This window comes from Bos indicus, chromosome 5, assembly GCF_029378745.1.
Source record: "Bos indicus isolate NIAB-ARS_2022 breed Sahiwal x Tharparkar chromosome 5, NIAB-ARS_B.indTharparkar_mat_pri_1.0, whole genome shotgun sequence".
NCBI lineage: Eukaryota > Metazoa > Chordata > Mammalia > Artiodactyla > Bovidae > Bos > Bos indicus.
Genome location: NC_091764.1, coordinates 31759739 through 31780055, shown reverse-complemented (window position 1 = coordinate 31780055; position 20317 = coordinate 31759739). Strand labels below are relative to the sequence as shown.

The following is a 20317-nucleotide window of genomic DNA, read 5'->3' as shown; positions in this document are numbered from 1 at the left end:
ACTGGTTTCAATCTCCTTCCTGTCCAAGGGACTCTCAAGAGTCTTCTCCAGCACCACAATTCAAAAACATCAATTCTTTGGCACTCAGCCTTCTTTATGGTCCAACTCTCATAGCCAGTACACGACTACTGGAGAAACCACAGTTTTGACTCTTTGGACCTTTGTCAGCAAAGTGATGTCTCTGCTTTATAATATGCTGTCTAGGTTTGTCATAGTTTTTCTTCCAAGGAGCAAGTATCTTAATTTTGTGGCTGCATTCACCATCTGCAATGATTTTGCAGCCCAAGAAAATGAAATCTGTTTCTACTTTTCCCCCATCAATTTGCATGAAGTGATAGGACCAGATGCCATGATCTTAGTTTCTGAATGCTGGATTTTAAGCCAGCTTTTTCACTCTCTTCTTTTACTTTTATCAAGAGGCTCTTTAGTTCCTCTTCGCTTTCTGCTGATAATGTGTTATCATCTGCATATCTGAGGTTGTGATATTTCTCCCAGCAATCTTGATTCCAGCTTGTGCTTCATCCAGACCCACATTTTGCATGATGTACTCTGCATATAACTTAAATAAGCAGCTATTATTTCTTCAAATTATAATTTTTTCTCTCTCTTCTCTTTCAGGGACTCCTATGAGTGCTTAATTGGAGAAGGCGATGGCACCCGACTCCAGTACTCTTGCCTGGAAAATCCCATGGACGGAGGAGCCTGGTAGGCTGCAGTCCATGGGGTCGCAAAGAGTCGGACACCACTGAGTGACTTGACTTTCACTTTTCACTGTCATGCATTGGAGAAGGAAATGGCAACCCGCTCCAGTGTTCTTGCCTGGAGAATCCCAGGGACGGGGGAGCCTAGTGGGCTGCCGTCTATGGGGTTGCACAGAGTCGGACACAACTGAAGTGACTTAGCAGCAGCAGCAGCAGCAGCAGCAGCATGAGTACTTAATATTGCTACAGAGGTTTCTTAAATTATCCTAATATTTTAAAATTCTTTTTTCTATTCAGTTTGGATGATGTCCACTACTCGGTCTCTCCTCCATTCCTCTCGGTCATCTAATCTGCTGTTGATTCCTTGCAGCGCATTTTTTATTCCAGTTACTGTGTTCTTCAGTTCTGTTTGGTTCTCCTTTGTATTTTCTAACTCTTTGTTGAAATTCTCTTTATCCATTCTTCTCCTGAGTTTGGTAAGCATCTTTATGATAACTACCATGAGCTGTTTATCAGATAGAGTGCTTATCTTCACTTCACTTAGTTCTTTTCTGAGGTTGTGTCTTGTTCTATAAGTTGGAACATATTCATCTGTCTCCTCATTTTGCCCAATTCTCTGTGTTTATGTGTTAGGTCAGCTAAGTTTCCCAATTTTGGAGAAGTAGCCTAATGGAGAAAACATCCTATGGGCAGAGCTGGCTGCTCCCTTCTGGTCACCAGATCTATATGTTCTAGGTGTATCCCCACATGGGCTACAAGCACCCTCCTCTTGTGATGGGGCCAATGATGTGGCCATGCATTGCTGACCTCTAGTCAGGCTGGCTGGGAGGCCATGTATCATGTGGTAGCAGTGGACCTGCTGGATGGTGAGGAAGGCTTCCCACATGGTAGGCTGCACAGCCTGGGGAGAATGCAGGACTGATGCCAGCCTGTTGGTGGGTGGGGCTGGTCTCCAGTAGGTATTAGCAGACTCAAATGAGGATTCAAAAATGGTGCTTGCTAATCTCAGTGTTATTGCATTAGAATCAGCTCCCAAAATGCTGCAGCCAGTGTCTCTGTCCCGAGGGGGAGTCTGAGTTTCCCCCTTCCTCTCCAAGAGGTTCTTCAAGATCAGCAAGTGGGTCTGACTCAGTCTTCCTTAAAACTACAACCTCTGCACTGGAACTCAGAGCCTATGAGCTTTTGTGCATACCCTTTAAGCATAGAATCTCTGCCTCCTACCATCTTCTGGATCTCCTGAGTGTAAGATTCACTGGTTTTCAAGGCCAGACATTTAGGCATGCTCATCTTCCAAGTGTAGGACCTCTAGGCTAGGGAACATGACACGGGGCTTGGACCCTTTTGCTGCTTGAAGGGGACCTCTACAATTGTGATAGTCCTCCCATTTGTGGATTTCTGACCTAGGGGTGTGGGTCCTGACTACACCACACCCCATCCTTCCTTCCCATCTCATTATGGTTCCATCTTTATATCTTTAATTGTGGAAATTTTTTCAGCTAGCCTTCAGAGTGTTCTCACTGATAGTTGCTCTGTAACTAGGTGTAATTTTGATGTGTCCATGAGAGGTGTTTTAGTCTCCCTACTCTTCCATCCTGGCCACCTCTCTCTTTTACTTTTCTTAAATATATCTTTTTATGAACAGAAATTTTTTGCAGTAGTATAGTAGTACTTATACTTTTTGTTTCCTGTTCAAAAATATCTTTGCCCATCCTAAGATCATGAATATACTCTCCTAGGCTTTCTTCTAAAAGGTTTATTGTTTCACTAATCACCAATAGTATGAAACATCTCAAACCAAACTTCTGTATAGTGTGAGATAGGTCACACCATATAAAATATTCAATTGATCTAGTATTTTCTTTTCAATTTTCCACATATATTTCTATATATATATATATATGTGTGTATATATATATGAGTAAATTTTTGTTACAGTTATTAATTTGTCAATTACTATGTAATCCCAGGGATGGGAGAGCCTGGTGGGCTGCCATCTATGGGGTTGCACAGAGTCAGACACGACTGAAGCAACTTAGCAGCAGCAGCAGCAGCATGCCAATACCACACTGTCTTAATGACTATTATTTTATAATAATTCTTGAAATCTGGCAAAGTAATATAAAGTTCTTCTAGAAGATTGTCTGGGTTGTTGGGGACGTTTAAATTTCAAAATGAATTTGGGGACATTTGTCAATTTCTATAAAAATCATACTGTGATTTTGATTAAGGTTGTGTTGGATATACAAAACAATTTGGGAGAATTAACATCTTAGTAATATTGTTTTCCAAGCTATCATTAAAACATATCTCTAAATTAATTTTTTAATATAAATTTATATTATTTTAATTGGAGGCTAATTACTTTACAATATTGTATTGGTTTTGCCATACATCAACATGAATCCGCCACAGGTGTACACATGTTCCCCATCCTGAACTCCCCTCCCACCTCCCTCCCCATACCATCCCTCTGGGTCATCCCAGTGCACCAGCCCTGAGCACCCTGTATCATGCATCAAACCTGGACTGACACTTCATTTCATATATGATATTATACATGTTTCAATGCCATTCTCCAAAACCATCCCACCCTTGCCCTCTCCCACAGAGTCCATAAGACTGTTCTATACATCTGTGTCTCTTTTGCTGTCTCACATACAGGGTTATCATTATCATCTTTCTAAATTCCATGTATATGCATTAGTATACTGTATTTCTGTTTTTCTTTCTAGTTTACTTCACTCTGTATAATAGGCTCCAGTTTCATCCACCTCATTAGAACTGATTCAAATGTATTTTTTTAATGGCTGAGTAATACTCCATTGTGTATATGTACCACAGCTTTCTTATCCATTCGTCTGCTGATGGACATCTAGGTTGCTTTCATTTCCTGGCTATTATAAACAGTGCTGCGATGAACATTGGGGTACACGTGTCTCTTTCAATTCTGGTTTCCTCGGTGTGTATGCTCAGCAGTGGATTGCTGGCTTATATGGCAGTTCTATTTCCAGTTTTCTAAGGAATCTCCACACTGTTCTCCATAGTGGCTGTACTAGTTTGCATTCCTACCAACAGTATAAGAGGGTTCCCTTTTCTCCACACCCTCTCCAGCATTTATTGCTTGTAGACTTTTGGATAGCAACCATTCTGACTGGCATGAAATGGTACCTCATTGTGGTTTTGATTTGCATTGCCGGGAGAATTATCAATAACCTCAGATATGCAGATGACACCACCTTTATGGCAGAAAGTGAAGAGGAACTAAAAAGCCTCTTGATGAAAGTGAAAGTGGAGAGTGAAAAAGTTGGCTTAAAGCTCAACATTCAGAAAACGAAGATCATGGCATCTGGTTCCATCACTTCATGGGAAATAGATGGGGAAACAGTGGAAACAGTGTCAGACTTTATTTTGGGTGGCTCCAAAATCACTGCAGATGGTGATTGCAGCCATGAAATTAAAAGATGCTTACTCCTTGGAAGGAAAGTTATGACCAACCTAGATAGCATATTGAAAAGCAGAGACATTACTTTGCCAACAAAGATCAGTCTAGTCAAGGCTATGGTTTTTCCAGTGGTCATGTATGGATGTGAGAGTTGGACTGTGAAGAAGACTGAGCGCCGAAGAATTGATGCTTTTGAACTGTGGTGTTGGAGAAGACTCTTGGGAGTCCCTTGGACTGCAAGGAAATCCAACCAGTCCACTCTCAAGGAGATCAGCCCTGGGATTTCTTTGGAAGAAATGATGCTAAAGCTGAAACTCCAGTACTTTGGCCACCTCATGCGAAGAGTTGACTCATTGGAAAAAACTCTGATGCTGGGAGGGATTGGGGGCAAGAGGAGAAGGGGTTAGACAGAGGATGAGATGGCTGGATGGCATCATCATTGACTCGATGGACATGAGTCTCAGTGAACTCCAGGAGTTGGTGATGGACAGGGAGGCCTGGCATGCTGCGATTCATGGGGTCGCAAAGAGTTGGACACGACTGAGTGACTGATCTGATCTGATAATGAGTGATGTTTAGGATCTTTTCATATGTTTGTTAGCTATCTGTATGTCTTCTTTGGGGAAATGTCTGTTTAGTTCTTTGACCCATTTTTTGATTGGGTCGTTTATTTTTCTGGAATTGAGCTGCAGGAGTTGCTTGTATGTTTTTGAGATTAGTTGTTTGTCAGTTGCTTCATTTGCTATGATTTTCTCCCATTCTGAAGGCTGCTTTTCACCTTATTTAGAGTTTCCCTTGTTGTCCAGAAGCTTTTAATTTGAATTAGGTCCCATGTGTTTATTTTTGCTTTTATTTCCAATATTCTGGGAGGTGGGTCATAGAGGATCCTGCTGTGATGTATGTCGGAGAGTGTTTTGCCTATGTTCTCCTCTAGGAGTTTTATAGTTTCTGATCTTACGTTTAGATCTTTAATCCATTTTGAATTTATATTTGTGTATGGTATTGGAAAGTGTTATAGTTTCATTCTTTTGCAAGTGGTTGACCAGTTTTCCCAGCACCACTTGTTAAAGAGATTGTCTTTAATCCATTGTATATTCCTGCCTCTTTTGTCAAAAATAAGGTGTCCATAGGTGCATGGATTTATCTATGGGCTTTCTATTTTGTTCTATTGATCTATATTTCTGTCTTTGTGTCAGTACCATATTGTCTTGATGACTGTGGTTTTGTAGTAGAGCCTGAAGTCAGGCAGCTTGATTCCTCCAGTTCCATTCTTCTTTCTCAAGATTCTTTGGCTCTTCAAGGTTTTTTGTATTTCTATACAAATTGTGAAATTATTTGTTCTACTCTGTGAAAAATACCGTTGGTAGTTTGATAGGGATTGCATAGAATCTATAGATTGCTTTGGGTAGTATAGTCATTTTCACTATATTGATTCCTCTGATCCATGAACGTAGTATATTTCTCCATCTATTAGTGTCCTCTCTGATTTCTTTCACCAGTGTTTTATAGTTTTCTATATATAGGTCTTTAGTTTCTTTAGGTAGATATATTCCTAAGTATTTTATTCTTTTCGTTGCAATGGTGAATGGAATTGTTTCCTTAATTTCTCTTTCAGTTTTCTCATTATTAGTGTATAGGAATGCAAAGAATTTCTGTGTATTGATTTTATACCCTGAGACTTTACTATATTCATTGATTAGCTCTAGTAATTTTCTGGTGGAGTCTTTAGGGTTTTCTATGTAGAGGATCATGCCATCTGCAAACAGTAAGAGTTTTACTTCTTCTTTTCCAATTTGGATTCCTTTTATTTCTTTTTCTGCTCTGATTGTTGTGGTCAAAACTTCCAAAACGATGTTGAATAGTAATAGTGAGAGGGAGCACCCTTGTCTTGTTCCTGACGTTAGGGGAAATGCTTTCAATTTTTCACCATTGAGGATAATGTTTGCTGTGGGTTTGTCATATATAGCTTTTATTATGTTGAGGTATGTTCCTTCTATTCCTGCTTTTTATTCCTGTTGAAGTTTGTTAAAGGCTTTCTCTGCATCTATTGAGATAATCATATGGCTTTTATTTTTCAATTTGTTAATGTGGTGTATGGCATTGATTGATTTGCAGATATTGAAGAATCCTTGCATCCCTGGGATAAAGACCACTTGGTCATGGTGTATGATCTTTTTAATGTGTTGTTGGATTCTGACTGCTAGAATTTTGTTAAGGATTTTTGCATCTATGTTCATCAGTGATATTGGCCTGTAGTTTCCTTTTTTGTGTGGCATCTTTGTCAGGTTTTGGTATTATGGTGATGGTGGCCTCATAGAATGAGTTTGGAAGTTTACCTTCCTCTGAATTTTCTGGAAAAGTTTGAGTAGGATAGGTGTTAGCTCTTCTCTAAATTGTTGGTAGAATTCAGCTGTGAAGCCGTCTGGACCTGGGCTTTTGTTTGCTGGAAGATTTTTGATTACAGTTTCAATTTCCATGCTTGTGTGGGTCTGTTAAGATTTTCTATTTCTTCCTAGTTCAGTTTTGGAAAGTTGTACTTTTCTAAGAATTTGTCCATTTCTTCCACGTTGTCCATTTTATTGGTATATAATTGCTGATAGTAGTCTATTATGATCCTTTGTATTTCCGTGTTGTCTGTTGTGATTTCTCCATTTTCACTTCTAATTTATGGATTTGATTTTTCTCCCTTTGTTTCTTGATGAGTCTGGCTAATGGTTTGTCAATTTTATTTATCCTTTCAAAGAACCAGCTTTTGGCTTTGTTGATTTTTGCTATGGTCTGTTTTGTTTCTTTTGCATTTATTTCTGCCCTAATTTTTAAGATTTCTTTCCTTCTACTAACCCTGGGGTTCTTCCTTTCTTCCTTTCCTAGTTGCTTTAGGTGTAGAGTTAGGTTATTTATTTGACTTTTTTCTTGTTTCTTGAGGTATGCCTGTATTGTTATGAAGCTTCCCCTTAGCACTGCTTTTACAGTGTCCCACAGGTTTTGGATTGTTGTGTTTTCATTTTCATTCATTTATATGCAAATTTTGATTTCTTTTTTGATTTCTTCTGTGATTTGTTGGTTATTCAGCAGCGTGTTGTTCAGCCTCCATATGTTGGAATTTTTAATCGTTTTTCTCCTGTAATTGAGATCTAATCTTACTGCATTGTGGTCAGAAAAGATGCTTGGAATAATTTCAAATTTTGGATTTACTAAGGCTAGATTTATGGCCCAGGATGTGGGATGTGATCTATCCTGGAGAAGGTTCTGTGTGCACTTAAGAAAAAGGTGAAATTCATTTTTGGGGGTGAAATATCCTATAGATATCAATTAAGTCTAATTGGTCTATTGTATCATTTAAAGTTTTTGTTTCCTTGTTAATTTTCTGTTTAGTTGATCTATCCATAGGTGTGAGTGGGGTGTTAAAGTCTCCCACTATTATTGTGTTATTGTTAATTTCCCTTTTCATACTTGCTAGCATTTGTCTTACATATTGCAGTGCTCCTATGTTGGGTGCATATACATTTGTAATTGTTATATCTTCTTCTTGGATTGATCCTTTGAACATTATGTAGTGTCCTTCTTTGTCTCTTTTCAATTAACCTTCAATTAAAATAAATAAATTTATATTAAAAAAAATAAAGTCTATTTTATCTGATATGAGTACTCCTGCTTTCTTTTGGTCTCTATTTGCATGGAATATCTTTTTCCAGCCCTTCACTTTCAGTCTGTATGTGTCCCTTGTTTTGAGTTGGGTCTCTTGTAGACAACATACATAGGGGTCTTGTTTTTTTATCCATTCAGCCAGTCTTTGTCTTTTGATTGGGGCATTCAACCCATTTACCTTTAAGGTAATTATTGATAAGTATGATCCCGTTGCCATTTACTTTATTGTTTTGGGCTTGAGTTTATACACCCTTTTTGTGTTTCCTGTCTAGAAAAGATCCTTTAGCATTTGTTGGAGAGCTGGCTTGGTGGTCCTGAATTCTCTCAGCTTTTGCTTGTCTGTAAAGCTTTTGATTTCTCCTTCATATTTGAATGAGATCCTTGCTGGGTACAGTAATCTGGGCTGTAGGTTATTTTCTTTCATCACTTTAAGTATGTCCTGCCATTCCATCCTGGCCTGAAGAGTTTCTATTGAAAGATCAGCTGTTATCCTTATGGGAATCCCCTTGTGTGATTTTTGTTGTGTTTCCCTTGGTGCTTTTAATATTTGTTCTTTGTGTTTGATCTTTGTTAATTTGATTAATATGTGTCCTGGGGTGTTTTGCCTTGGGTTTATCCTGTTTGGGACTCTCTGGGTTTCTTGGACTTGGATGATAATTTCCTTCCCCATTTTAGGGAAGTTTTCCACTATTATCTCTTCAAGTATTTTCTCATGGTCTTTCTTTTTGTCTTCTTCTTCTGGGACTCCTATGATTCGAATGTTGGGGTGTTTAACATTGTCCCAGAGGTCTCTGAGATTGTCCTCATTTCTTTTAATTCATTTTTCTCTTTTCCTCTCTGATTCATTTATTTCTACCATTCTATCTTCTACCTCACTAATCCTATCTTCTGCCTCTGTTATTCTAGTATTTGTTCCCTCCAGAGTGTTTTTGATCTCATTTATTGCATTATTCATTATATATTGACTTCTTCTAGGTCCTTGTTAAACCTTTCTTGCATCTTCTCAATCCTTGTCTCCAGGCTATTTATCTGTGATTCCATTTTGATTTCAAGATTTTGGATCATTTTCACTATCATTATTTGGAATTCTTTATCAGGTAGATTCCCTATCTCTTCCTCTTTTGTTTGGTTTGGTGGGCATTTATCCTGTTCCTTAACCTGCTGGGTATTCCTCTGTCTCTACATCTTGTTTATATTGATTCATTTTGGGTGGCCTTTCTGTATTCTGGCAGTTTGTGGAGTTCTCTTTATTGTGGAGTTTCCTCGAGTGGGTGGGGTTGTACGGGTGGCTTGTCAAGGTTTCTTGGTTAGGGAAGCTTGTGTCAGTGTCCTGGTAGGTGGAGCTGGATTTCTTCTCTCTGGAGTGCAATGAAGTGTCCAGTAATGAGTTATGAGATGTCAATGGGTTTGGAGTGACTTTGGGAAGCCTGTATATTGAAGCTCAGGGCAGTGTTCCTGTGTTGCTGGAGAATTTGCGTGGTATCTCTTGCTTTGGAACTTGTTGGCCCTTGGGTGGTGCTTGGTTTCAGTGTAGGTATGGAGGCGTTTGATGAGCTCCTACCAATTAATGTTCCCTGGAGTCAGGAGTTCTCTGGTGTTCTCAGGACTTGGACTTAAGCCTCCTGCTTCTGGTTTTCAGTCTTATTTTTACAGTAGCCTCAAGACTTCTCCATCTCCTTTCAAAGACAATGGCCTGCTTTTCTGGGTGTCTGATGTCCTCTGCCGTCATTCACAAGTTGTTTTGTGGAATTTACTCAGCGTTTAAATATCCTTTTGATGAATTTGTGGGGGAGAAAGTGGTCTCCCCGTCCTATTCCTCTGCCATCTTAGGACTGCCCTCTCTCTATATTTATTTTCCTCTTCTTTAATTTTTCCCATTAAGTAGTAGTTTTCAGTGTTAAAGTATTAATCTTCAACTTATTCCTACATATTTAATCTCTTTGATGATAATAAATGGTACCATTTAAAACATTTTTATTTAATAACTGTTCTTGACTGTATATAGAACACAAATGCTTTTAAAATTTGAGATACAACCCACATGCCATAAAACTCAATATTTTTAACTGAACAATTTAGTAGAGGCTTTTTAGTAATATTAATAAAGTCATGCTACTAACACCACTAATTCCAGAATATTTTCTTTTCTTTTTTTTTTTTCTTTCAACATGTATGAGACCAAGCGTCCCTGGCTGCTACTGGAGCATAGCAGACAGGTATAGTAAAGAAACAACTTTATTTTTAGCAGGGGGAACGACAACACAGCACTTAGCAGCTATATTGTAGTCTAAATCCTGCTTTTAATTCCAGAATATTTTCATCATCCAAAAAGAAAACCCACGCCAATCAGAAATCACTTCTTTCCATCTCTCTCCCCCAACCCTGGCAATGCCTATTTTGGACATTTGATATAAATGAAATCATATAATATGAGGTCTTTCATATCTTACTTATTTAACTTAGCATAATGTTTTTGTTGCTGTAGCATAAATCAGTACTTCATTCCTTTTTATGACTAAATAATATATATGTGTGATTATATCATATTTTGTTTATCCAATTATCAGTTGATGTATAGTAAATTCTTTTCCAATTTGGGGCTATAATGACTGTGGTTCTGTGAACATTTATATACAAACTTCTGTGTGAAATGTACTTTGGATTGATCTCAATTGATCATTTTCTAAGTTTTTGTTAAAATTTTCTGTTAACCTCCTCTAGTGAATTTTTCACTTCAAATACAATACTTTTCAACTCTAGAATTTCTATTTGTTTCCTTTTATAAACAATTGATATTTTTATTGATATTCTCTATTTGATAAAGCACTGTTCTCACTCTTTCCTTTAGTTGTAGTTTTATTTAGTCCTTTGAACACACTTAAAATAGATTATTAAAAGTTTTTGTCTAATAAACCTGGGATACTTCAGGGACAGTTACTACTGACTGCTTTTTTCCCCTTTGTATGGGCCATACCTTATTCTTAGCAAGTTTTTAAATGTTTTGTTGAAGCCAGACCTTAAAGTAACATAACGTGGCATAATGTGAAGATGGTCCTTCTTCACCCGGTCATTGCTGTTGTGTGTTTGTTTAGTAACTTTATTGAACTAACTCTTAAAGGCTGTATTCTTTGTTGACTGTGGTCACTGAAGTCTGTTCTTGGTTATCTTAGTGGTCAGCACATGACTGAAGAGAGATTTCTTTACATGCTTAGAAATAATGTCTTTCAAGTCTTTGCTGAGGTGCTCCGTGTACATGTTGAGGCATATCTTCAACAGGTTTGCCTGGAAGTTTATAATTTATAACTATAAATCATAACGCCACCTTATCTTTTACTTTCTGCTTGCACAGACCCTTAAGATAGGTCAAGTGTGAGAGCTTAGTCTTCCTATGTCTTTTCTCAGTGTGTAACTGTTTGGCATACACACAGTCCTACAGATGAATATGGACTTTTAGATTCTCAGGATACATGAGAAATTTTCAAAACAACCTAGGTTGTCCCATTCCATAGGTGGCCTTTTCATTTTGCTGATGGTTTTCTTTGTTGTGCAAAAGCTTTTAAGCTTGGTTGGGTGCCATATATTTTTGCTTCCACTTCTTTTCCCTCGGCAGACAGATTTAGGGAAATATTGCTATGATTTATGTCAGAGAATGTTTTGCCTATCTTCTATGAATTTTACAGTGTCATATCCTAGCTTCAGATCTTTAAACAATTTTTAGTTTACTTTTGAGGAAAATGAAAGTCACTCAGTCGTGCCAGACTCTTTGAGACCCCATGGACTATAGAGCCCATGAAATTATGCAGGCCAGAATACTGGAGTGGGTAGCCTATCCCTTCTCTAGCTGACCTTCCTGACCCAGGAATCAAACCAGGGTCTCCTGCCTTGCAGGCGGATTCTTTACCAATTGATCTATCAAAACATCACCTCAAATGGTGTGAGGGGATGTTTTAATTTCATTAATTTACCTGTAGCTGTCCAGCATTCCCAGCCCACTTTTTGAAAATTTTCTTTTTTCCATTGTATATTCTTGCCTCCTTTGCCACAGATTAACTGATGTAGGTGCATGTGTAGTACAATGTTAAAGAGAAGTGATGGTAGTGATAATCCTAGCCTTGTTTCTGATCTTAGGAATAACGGTTTCAATATGTCACAATAAAGTATGACATTAACTGTAAGTGTGTTGTAGATACATTTCATGAGATAACCCTACTTTTTATGGTTCTTTTGCTGGGAGATTTATCGTGAAAATGGCTGTTAAATTTTATCAAATTACTTTTCAGGCTTTATGAGATAATTTTCTTTTTTAATATGTAAAAAAGTAAATTCTTTTTATCTTGTAATAGCTTCAACTTAACAATTTCTAATAAAACAAGATTTCCTATAAACTATTCACCCTCCTCCTAATACTAAATTCCTATATAACCATAATAAAATTTTAAAACTAGTAAGTCTACATTAGAAATATATTATTAATTATATAACAGACTTCATTCAGATTTAATCAGTTGTTTCCACTTATGTTCTTATTTTCTGCTTCTTAATCCTATCCTGAAAACTACATTGCATTTTCCCCTAAATTAATAATCTTCCACAGCTTTACTGAAGTAAGATTGACAAAAAATTTTTTTATATATTTAAGGTATATAATGTGATGCTTCAGTATGCATACATTGAGAAATGATTACATCAATATACCATTGATATAAGTGGGGGGGTTAAGTCCCCTACTACTCTTGTGTTGCTGTCAATTTCTCCCTTTGTGTCTGTTAATATTTGCTTTATGTATTTAGGTGTTCCTGTGTTGGGAGCCGAAGAATTGGTGCTTTTGAACCATGGTGTTGGAGAAGACTCTTGAAAGTCCCTTGGACAGCAAGGAGATCAGACCAGTCAATCCTAAAGGAAATCAGTCCTGAATATTCATTGAAAGGACTGATGCAGAAGCTGAAGCTCCAATACTTTGGCCACCTGATGCAAAGAAGTAGACTCATTTGAAAAGACTCTGATGCTGGGAAAGATTGAAGGCAGAAGGAGAAGGTGATGACAGAGGATGAGAGGGTTCGATGGCATCACAAACTTGATGGGCATGAATTTTGGCAAGTTCTGGGATTTGGTGATGGACAGGGAAGCCTGAAGTGCTGCAGTCCATGGGGTCACAGAGTCAGACATGACTGAGTGACTGAACTGAACTGATGTTGGTACATATATATTTACATTAGTTATATCTTATATTTATCCCTTGATCATTATGTAGTGTCCTTCATTGTCTCATGTAACAGTCTTCTTTTTAAAGTATATTTTGTCTGATACATGTATTGTTACTTTGGCTTTCTTTTGATTTCCATTTACATGGAATACATTTTTCTATTCCTTCACTTTAAGTCTTTCTTAGTCTTTAGATATGAAGTGAGTCTCTTGTAGATGGCATATATACATGTCTTATTTTTGTATCCATTAAACCACTCTGTCTTTTAACTGGAGTATTTATTGTATTTAAAGTAATTATATTGAAGAATCCTTGCATCCCTGGGATAAAGCCCATTTGGTCTTGATGTATGATCTTTTTAATATGTTGTTGGATTCTGTTTGCTAGAATTTTGTTAGGGAGTTTTGCATCTATGTTCATCACTTCAGATGGCTAACAAACACATGAAAAGATGCTCACCATCACTCATTATCAGAGAAATGCAAATCAAAACCACAATGAGGTACCATTTCATGCCAGTCAGAATGGCTGCTATCCAAAAAGTCTACAAGAAATAAGTGCTGGAGAGGGTGTGGAGAAAAGGGAACCCTCTTACACTGTTGGTGGGAATGTAAACTAGTACAGCCACTATGGAGAACAGTGTGGAGATTCCTTAAAAAACTGGAAATAGAACTGCCATACGACCCAGCAATCCCACTGCTGGGCATACACACCGAGGAAACCAGAATTGAAAGAGACACGTGTACCCCAATGTTCATCGCAGCACTGTTTATAATAGCCAGGACATGGAAGCAACCTAGATGTCCATCAGTAGACGAATTGATAAGCAAGCTGTGGTACATATACACAATGGAGTATTACTCAGCCATTAAAAAGAATACATTTGAATCGGTTCTAATGAGGTGGATGAAACTGGAGCCTATTATACACAGTGAAGTAAGCCAGAAAGAAAAACACCAATACAGTATACTAATGCATATATATGGAATTTAGAAAGACGGTAATGATAACCCTGTATGCGAGACAGCAAAAGAGACACAGATGTATAGAACAGTCTTTTGGACTCTGGGAGAGGGCGAGGGTGGGATGGTTTGGGGGAATGGCATTGAAACATGTATAATATCATATAAGAAACGAATAACCAGTCCAGGTTCAATGCATGATACAGGCTGCTCGGGGCTGGTATACTGGGATGACCCAGAGGGATGGTATGGGGAGGGAGGTGGGAGGGGAGTTCAGGATGGGGAACACATGTACACCCGTGGCGGATTCATGTTGATGTATGGCAAAACCAATACAATATTGTAAAGTAATTAGCCTCCAATTAAAATAAATAAATTTATATTAAAAAATAAAGTAATTATAGATATGTATATTCTTGTTGCTCTTTTTTATTGTTTGGAGGTTGTTTTGTGGATCTGTTTTGTTCTTTTTTTTTTTTTCCTTATGATCTGAAGACTGTATTTGATTCTGTTTTCTTTTGTGTGTATGAATCTAGTATAGCTTTTTGTTTTATACATGAGGGATAAGTGTATACACACACACACACACACACACACACATATATATTTTTAAGTTGTTGATCTCTTACTTTCAAATGCATTAAAAACCCTGTGTGTATACTCTCTTACCCTCATCATTACTATTTTGATATCATATTTTATATTTCAGTTCAGTTCAATTCAGTTCACTCAGTCGTGTCCAACTCTTTGCGACCCCATGAATTGCAGCGTGCCAGGCCTCCCTGTCCATCACCAACTCCCAGAGTTCACTCAAACTCACGTCCATCGAGTTGGTGATGCCATCCAGCCATCTCATCCTCTGTCGTCCCCTTCTCCTCCTGTCCCCAATCCCTCCCAGCATCAGAGTCTTTTCCAATGAGTCAACTCTTCACATGAGGTGGCCAAAGTACTGGAGTTTTGGCTTTAGCATCATTCCTTCCAAAGAACACCCAGGACTGATCTCCTTCAGAATGGACTGGTTGGATCTCCTTGCAGTCCAAGGGACTCTCAAGAGTCTTCTCCAACACCACAGTTCAAAAGCATCAATTCTTCGGCGCTCAGCTTTCTTTATAGTCCAACTCTCACATCCATACATGACTACTGGAAAAACCACAGCCTTGACTAGACTGACCTTTGTTGGCAAAGTAATGTCTCTGCTTTTCAATATGCTGTCTAGGTTGGTCATAACTTTCCTTCCAAGGAGTAAGCGTCTTTAATTTCATGGCTGCAGTCACCATCTGCAGTGATTTTGGAGCCCCCCAAAATAAAGTCTGACACTGTTTCCCCCTCTATTACCCATGAAGTAGTGGGACCAGATGCCATGTTCTTCATTTTCTGAATGTTGAGCTTTAAGCCAACTTTTTCACTCTGCTCTTTCACTTTCATCAAGAGGCTTTTTAGTTCCTCTTCACTTTCTGCCATAAGGGGGTGTCATCTGCATATCTGAGTTTATTGATATTTCTCCTGGCAATCTTGATTCCTGCTTGTGCTTCTTCCAGCCCAGCGTTCTCATGATAGTGTATCCATTAACTGCTTATTCTGGATATAGATGATTCTACTACTTAAAAAAAAATTTTTTTTAAGTTTTTTAATCTTCCTACTAGTTTTATGTATGAAATGATTTCCTATCTTTACTATATGCTTGCTTTTACCAATGTTCTTTACCTTTGCTATATGTTTGCCTTTACTGAAGAGCTTTCCCATTTCATAATTTTCATATTTTTAAGCTTGGCTGTTGGGGGCCAGAGTGAGGCACTCCACCCACGGCAAAGGTCATGAGGAAGGAGGCTCAACATACGCAAAAGCGGGATCGAGCCTCAGGAGTCCCCCTGGAAATCCTCGAGCATCTACCCCCATAACCAGAGCCTGACTACTTTACTACTTTGTGCTCTTACCTACACCTCTGACTTTACGGGGGGCTGTCCCCCACCACCTCTTTCAGAGAAGGAGTTAACTTAGAGCTCCAGTTAATAAAAACTCCTGGGCGTGACAAGAGTGTTTTAACCTACAAACTCCTCTGAAGGTTCTCTGGCCTGCCTGACAGACTCGTCCGGCCACATGTGATTGCTCACAGCCTCCCAACCATGAGAGGCACGAGATGCTTTAAACCTTCTAAAAACAGGTTGCTTAGAAAAGTTAGAAAACTATAAGTATAGTGGGCTGATTAGAAATTGTATTGGTGAAGGGTTTTTCATTTGTTGAGCCAATGTTTGTTGCTAAGTCTCCACATCTCCTGCCCTTATACACATTAATGAATATATAGAAGAAATAAGTATTAACCTTTGATATTAATCACGTTAGACCTTAGGCTAAGTAAATTCTTTCCTTAACTAAAACCCACTACACCCTCACCCTATAGGAATGTAACTTTATTTGGGTGGCGTCTGTTTTAAGAATAATCACCCCTGGAGAAATAAGTGTTCTGGTTGACTGACCGCTGTCACAAGGAGAGGGTCATAAATTGTCAGCAGGCCCCCTGGCCAGAAGATGATGTAACACCCCTAAGACCTCTGTATACATTTGTATGAAGCACCTGACTTTGATAAAAGTCAGGACTGCTGACCTCGCATGACTTTTGCATAACATCTCAGTGTATAAAAGTAGACCATGGAAAATAAAGAATTGGGATCAGTTCCTCGAAAGACTGGTCTCCCCATGTCGCTCTCTCTCTCACTCTGGCTGAGTCTCCATCTGGAGCGGGGAACCCACCATGCTTACTAATTATGCCTGGGCTTCTAAGATTCGCCTGGGGAGGCCTCAGTGTCTCCTCTCCTTCGGGAGAATGGAAGGACGCCTGCGGCCTACGTAAGTGGTGCAAACTTCTTGTCTTGAAGTTTTATTGGTCTCCCGCGTAAACCAAGCTACTCAGCCTCTTTTCTCCACTGAGTTTTCCTACTGAGCTATCCTCATTCTATTACTCTTTATATCTTTAATTAATATCTAATTGAAGCTATTGTATCCTGATCCTCGCCGACGCTGTCCCCACTTTGAACTCCCTGGATCAGCCGAGGCTGGACCCCGGCACTTGGCCTTTTTATTTTCACCTTTATCTTTATTTGTAAGCCCAGTTTGGTGAAACTGTACTGTTTTAGCTTTGCTACTCAATAAAGCTTTAGATCTCTCCATCAAATCTGAATGAGGGCCTTACTGTGTAGAGCATTCTTAGTTATACATTTTTCCCTTTTATCACTTTAAATAAATCATTCCACTCCTTTCTGGTCTGTAGAGTTTCTGCTCAAAATTCAGCTCATAGCCTCATGTGGATTCCCTTGTGTATTATTTGTTGCTGTCCCATTGCTGCTTTTAATATTCTCTCTGTATCTTTACTTTTGTCATTTTAATACTATGTGTCTTGGGATTTTCTTCTTTGGTTTATCCCTGCATAGGACTCATTGGGCTTCTTGGATTTGGTTGTTTCCTTTCCCAAGTTAGGGAAGTTCTTAGCTATTATGTCTTCAAATATGTTCTCAGCCCATTTCTTTCTGTCTTCACATTCTGGGACTCATTTGATGTGAATGATAATATATTTGATATTGTATCAGAGGTCTCTTAAACAGTCCCCATTTCTTTTCATTCTTTTGTTTTTCATTCTTTTCTGATGGCATCATTGATTTCCACTATTCTGTCTTACTACTTATTGATCCATTTCTCTATCATTCAGCCTACCACTGATTCTTTCTTGTGTACTTCTCATTTCAGTTATTGGATTCTTTCTTTTTCAGTTATTGGACTCTTCATCTCTGGTTTTTCTTTGTATTTTCTAATTCTTTGTTAAAAACACCAAACTTATCACTCTGAGCATCCATTCTTCTCCCAGGCTCTTTGATCATCTTTATGATCGCTACCCTGAATCCTTTCTTGGGTAAATTGCCTATCCTTATTTCATTTAGTCCTTTTCCTGGGGTTTTATCTTTTTTCTTTGTTTGAAACTGTCACTTCATTTTGCCTAAGTTGCTATTTGTATTTTTGTGTATCTGGTATTTTGGTTGCATTTCCGAACTCTGGAAAAGTGGCCTTTTGTAGGAGATATCCTATGCATGCAGTAGTGTGCTACCCTCTCCTCATCCAAGCTGTATACCTTACAGTTCCCCACTATGAGTGCTGAATGGGTCCTTCTGTTGTGGTAGGCTGACTATGTGGGAGGTCTGGTAGGCTTGACTGGTCTCTGGTTTGGTTGTTTTCTAGGCCCTGTCTTGTGTGGAGGCTGCCAGTAACTGGTTAGTAGGACTAGTTTGTCCTACCGGTTGGCAGGACTAGTCATGAGGTGGGTGACTGTCAATCCCACTAATCCCAGGTGGGGCTAGTGCTGGTTTACTGGTGGATGAAGTCAGGGTCAAGAAGACTTCATGCTGTTGCTCAGCCACTGGTGGGTGAAGCCAGGTCCTAAGATTAGTACAAGCCTATGGGCTGTACTCCAAATACCTTTATGAATTTTAAGATGCTTTTCTCAGATCCAAAATTGGAATAATCAGGAAGTTACTATATTGTTAACTAACAAGATATCCTGGTATAGTAAGATAACCCTTCATCACCTTCTGTCTTTGGTCACTAGCAATGGAGATATTTTCTAAAGGTCCTTTTCATAGCTGCTTTCACCTCATTGTTCTTCAGGCTATAGATAAGGGGATTCATTAAGGGAGTGATCACACTGTATTGTACAGAGAAGATCAACTCCTGTGGAGAGCCCAAGGTTGGCACTATATGGCGAAGGAAAGCTGAACAATAAAATAGGAGCACTGCAGTGAGGTGGGAAGAGCAGGTGGAGAAGGCCTTGCTTCTATATGAAGAGGAGCGGATATTTAGGATGGTAGAAACAATGAGAGTGTAAGACAGTATGATTAGGAAACAGGTTCCCAGCCCATGCAGGAGACTAGAGCAGAGCAGAATAGTGAAACTGGTGGAGACATCAGAGCAGGAAAGGGGAAAGAGAGAGGGCAGCTCACAGCTGTAGTAGGGGATAAACTGATCCCTACAGAAGTCAAAATCCATAGCTAGAAGGATGTTGATGAATGCGTCCAGAAAACCCAGGCTCCAGGAACCTAACACCAGACCTTTACAGAGCTGGTTGCTCATCTTCTTGCCATAGAGCAGAGGGTGGCAGATGGCAGCGTAGCGATCATAGGCCATAACTGAGAGCAGACAGGCTTCAGTGCCCCCCAAGTCAAACACAAAGAAGACTTGAGCTAGACAGGCCTCCACAGAGACTGTTTTCTTCTGAGACAGGAGAATTTCCAGCATCTTGGGTACTGTGGCAGAAGAGAAGCAAAAATCTAGGAAAGAAAGGTGACTCAGGAAGAAGTACATGGGAGTGTGGAGGTGAGAATCGGTTCTGATCACCAGCATCATTGTCAGGTTACCCAGCAGAGTCAGGAGGTAAATTGCTAGGAAGAACACAAAGGATAACGCCTGGACATGAGGGTCTGCAGACAGTCCAAGGAGAATGAATTCAGTGATAGTGCTGTGGTTCCCCAAGGCCATTTAGAGAAATCTAGTCTAGAAATAAAAAAAGGAACAGCAAAATGACAGAGTGTGGAGTGCCAAGCTCTTCTTCTACAGAAACAACAAAACCAAGCAGAAGCTGTCAGGACTAACTTTGTTGGTACTCTGGGAAATAATCAAAGGTGCACAGCAACCAAGTAAACACTGAACCAAGAAAAAGGCAACTTAAAAATAGGAGGAAAGCTTTGTGGCATTTTTATTTACCCTTGCCTAACTCCTAGGTCCAGTGGCCAGCCTGAAGTTGGCCTAGAGTGGAACCATGGTCTGAGGTCTGGAGGGAGCCATAACTCACTCACAGTGTATTTTAACTTGTCTGAGAACTACCTGAAGGACCTATTCAAGGTGCTCTGTCTCTGTTTCACATGAAATCACACAGGGTTCAAACGTGGCCCATACTGCTTGAAAACGTTGTAAGAGTAATGAGAAATCTGTAGCTGCCTGGGGCAAAAGATTATGATTAAAACATACAACAGACCATGAACAGACTGAGAAGAAAATCTAGAAAGAGAGTTTCTTTGGGAAATTAAATTAGAGCATTCAAAACTGGCTGTGTATACTAGGGAATTTTAAAAGCCATATGCATGTCCAGTAGCACTCATGTTCAGAGAAGACCAGAGTTGATCTTATGCTTTCACCTCTGGCTGATCCCTAGTTTCACTGCAAGTGGGAGAGAAGTCTAAGAATTGTTAACAATCTATCTGGGAAAATACTAAATGAGTGCTTCAGCATGGAGTGAATCTTCAAAAACTAGAGGAGGGTGGTGTTTTAAAATTTTTACCTTTTAGCATTCAAAAAAATCTCTGGCAAAGTACTTGTTGAACAC

General features: G+C 39.0%; 1 protein-coding gene and 1 non-coding gene across 2 annotated transcripts; both read right to left on the bottom strand.

Annotated features, from left to right (window-relative positions):
• Positions 1-9959: 9959 nt before the first annotated feature.
• LOC139183342 (small nucleolar RNA SNORA63) lies at positions 9960-10091 on the bottom strand. Its single transcript, XR_011566937.1, has one exon. It is a non-coding gene; the product is annotated as a small nucleolar RNA SNORA63 (small nucleolar RNA).
• Positions 10092-18543: 8452 nt separating this feature from the next.
• On the bottom strand, positions 18544-19473 carry LOC109558375 (olfactory receptor 8S1-like). The gene has a single exon (XM_019959812.2). The coding sequence runs from the start codon at positions 19471-19473 to the stop codon at positions 18544-18546; it is 930 nt and encodes a 309-aa protein (XP_019815371.2).
• Positions 19474-20317: the final 844 nt, after the last annotated feature.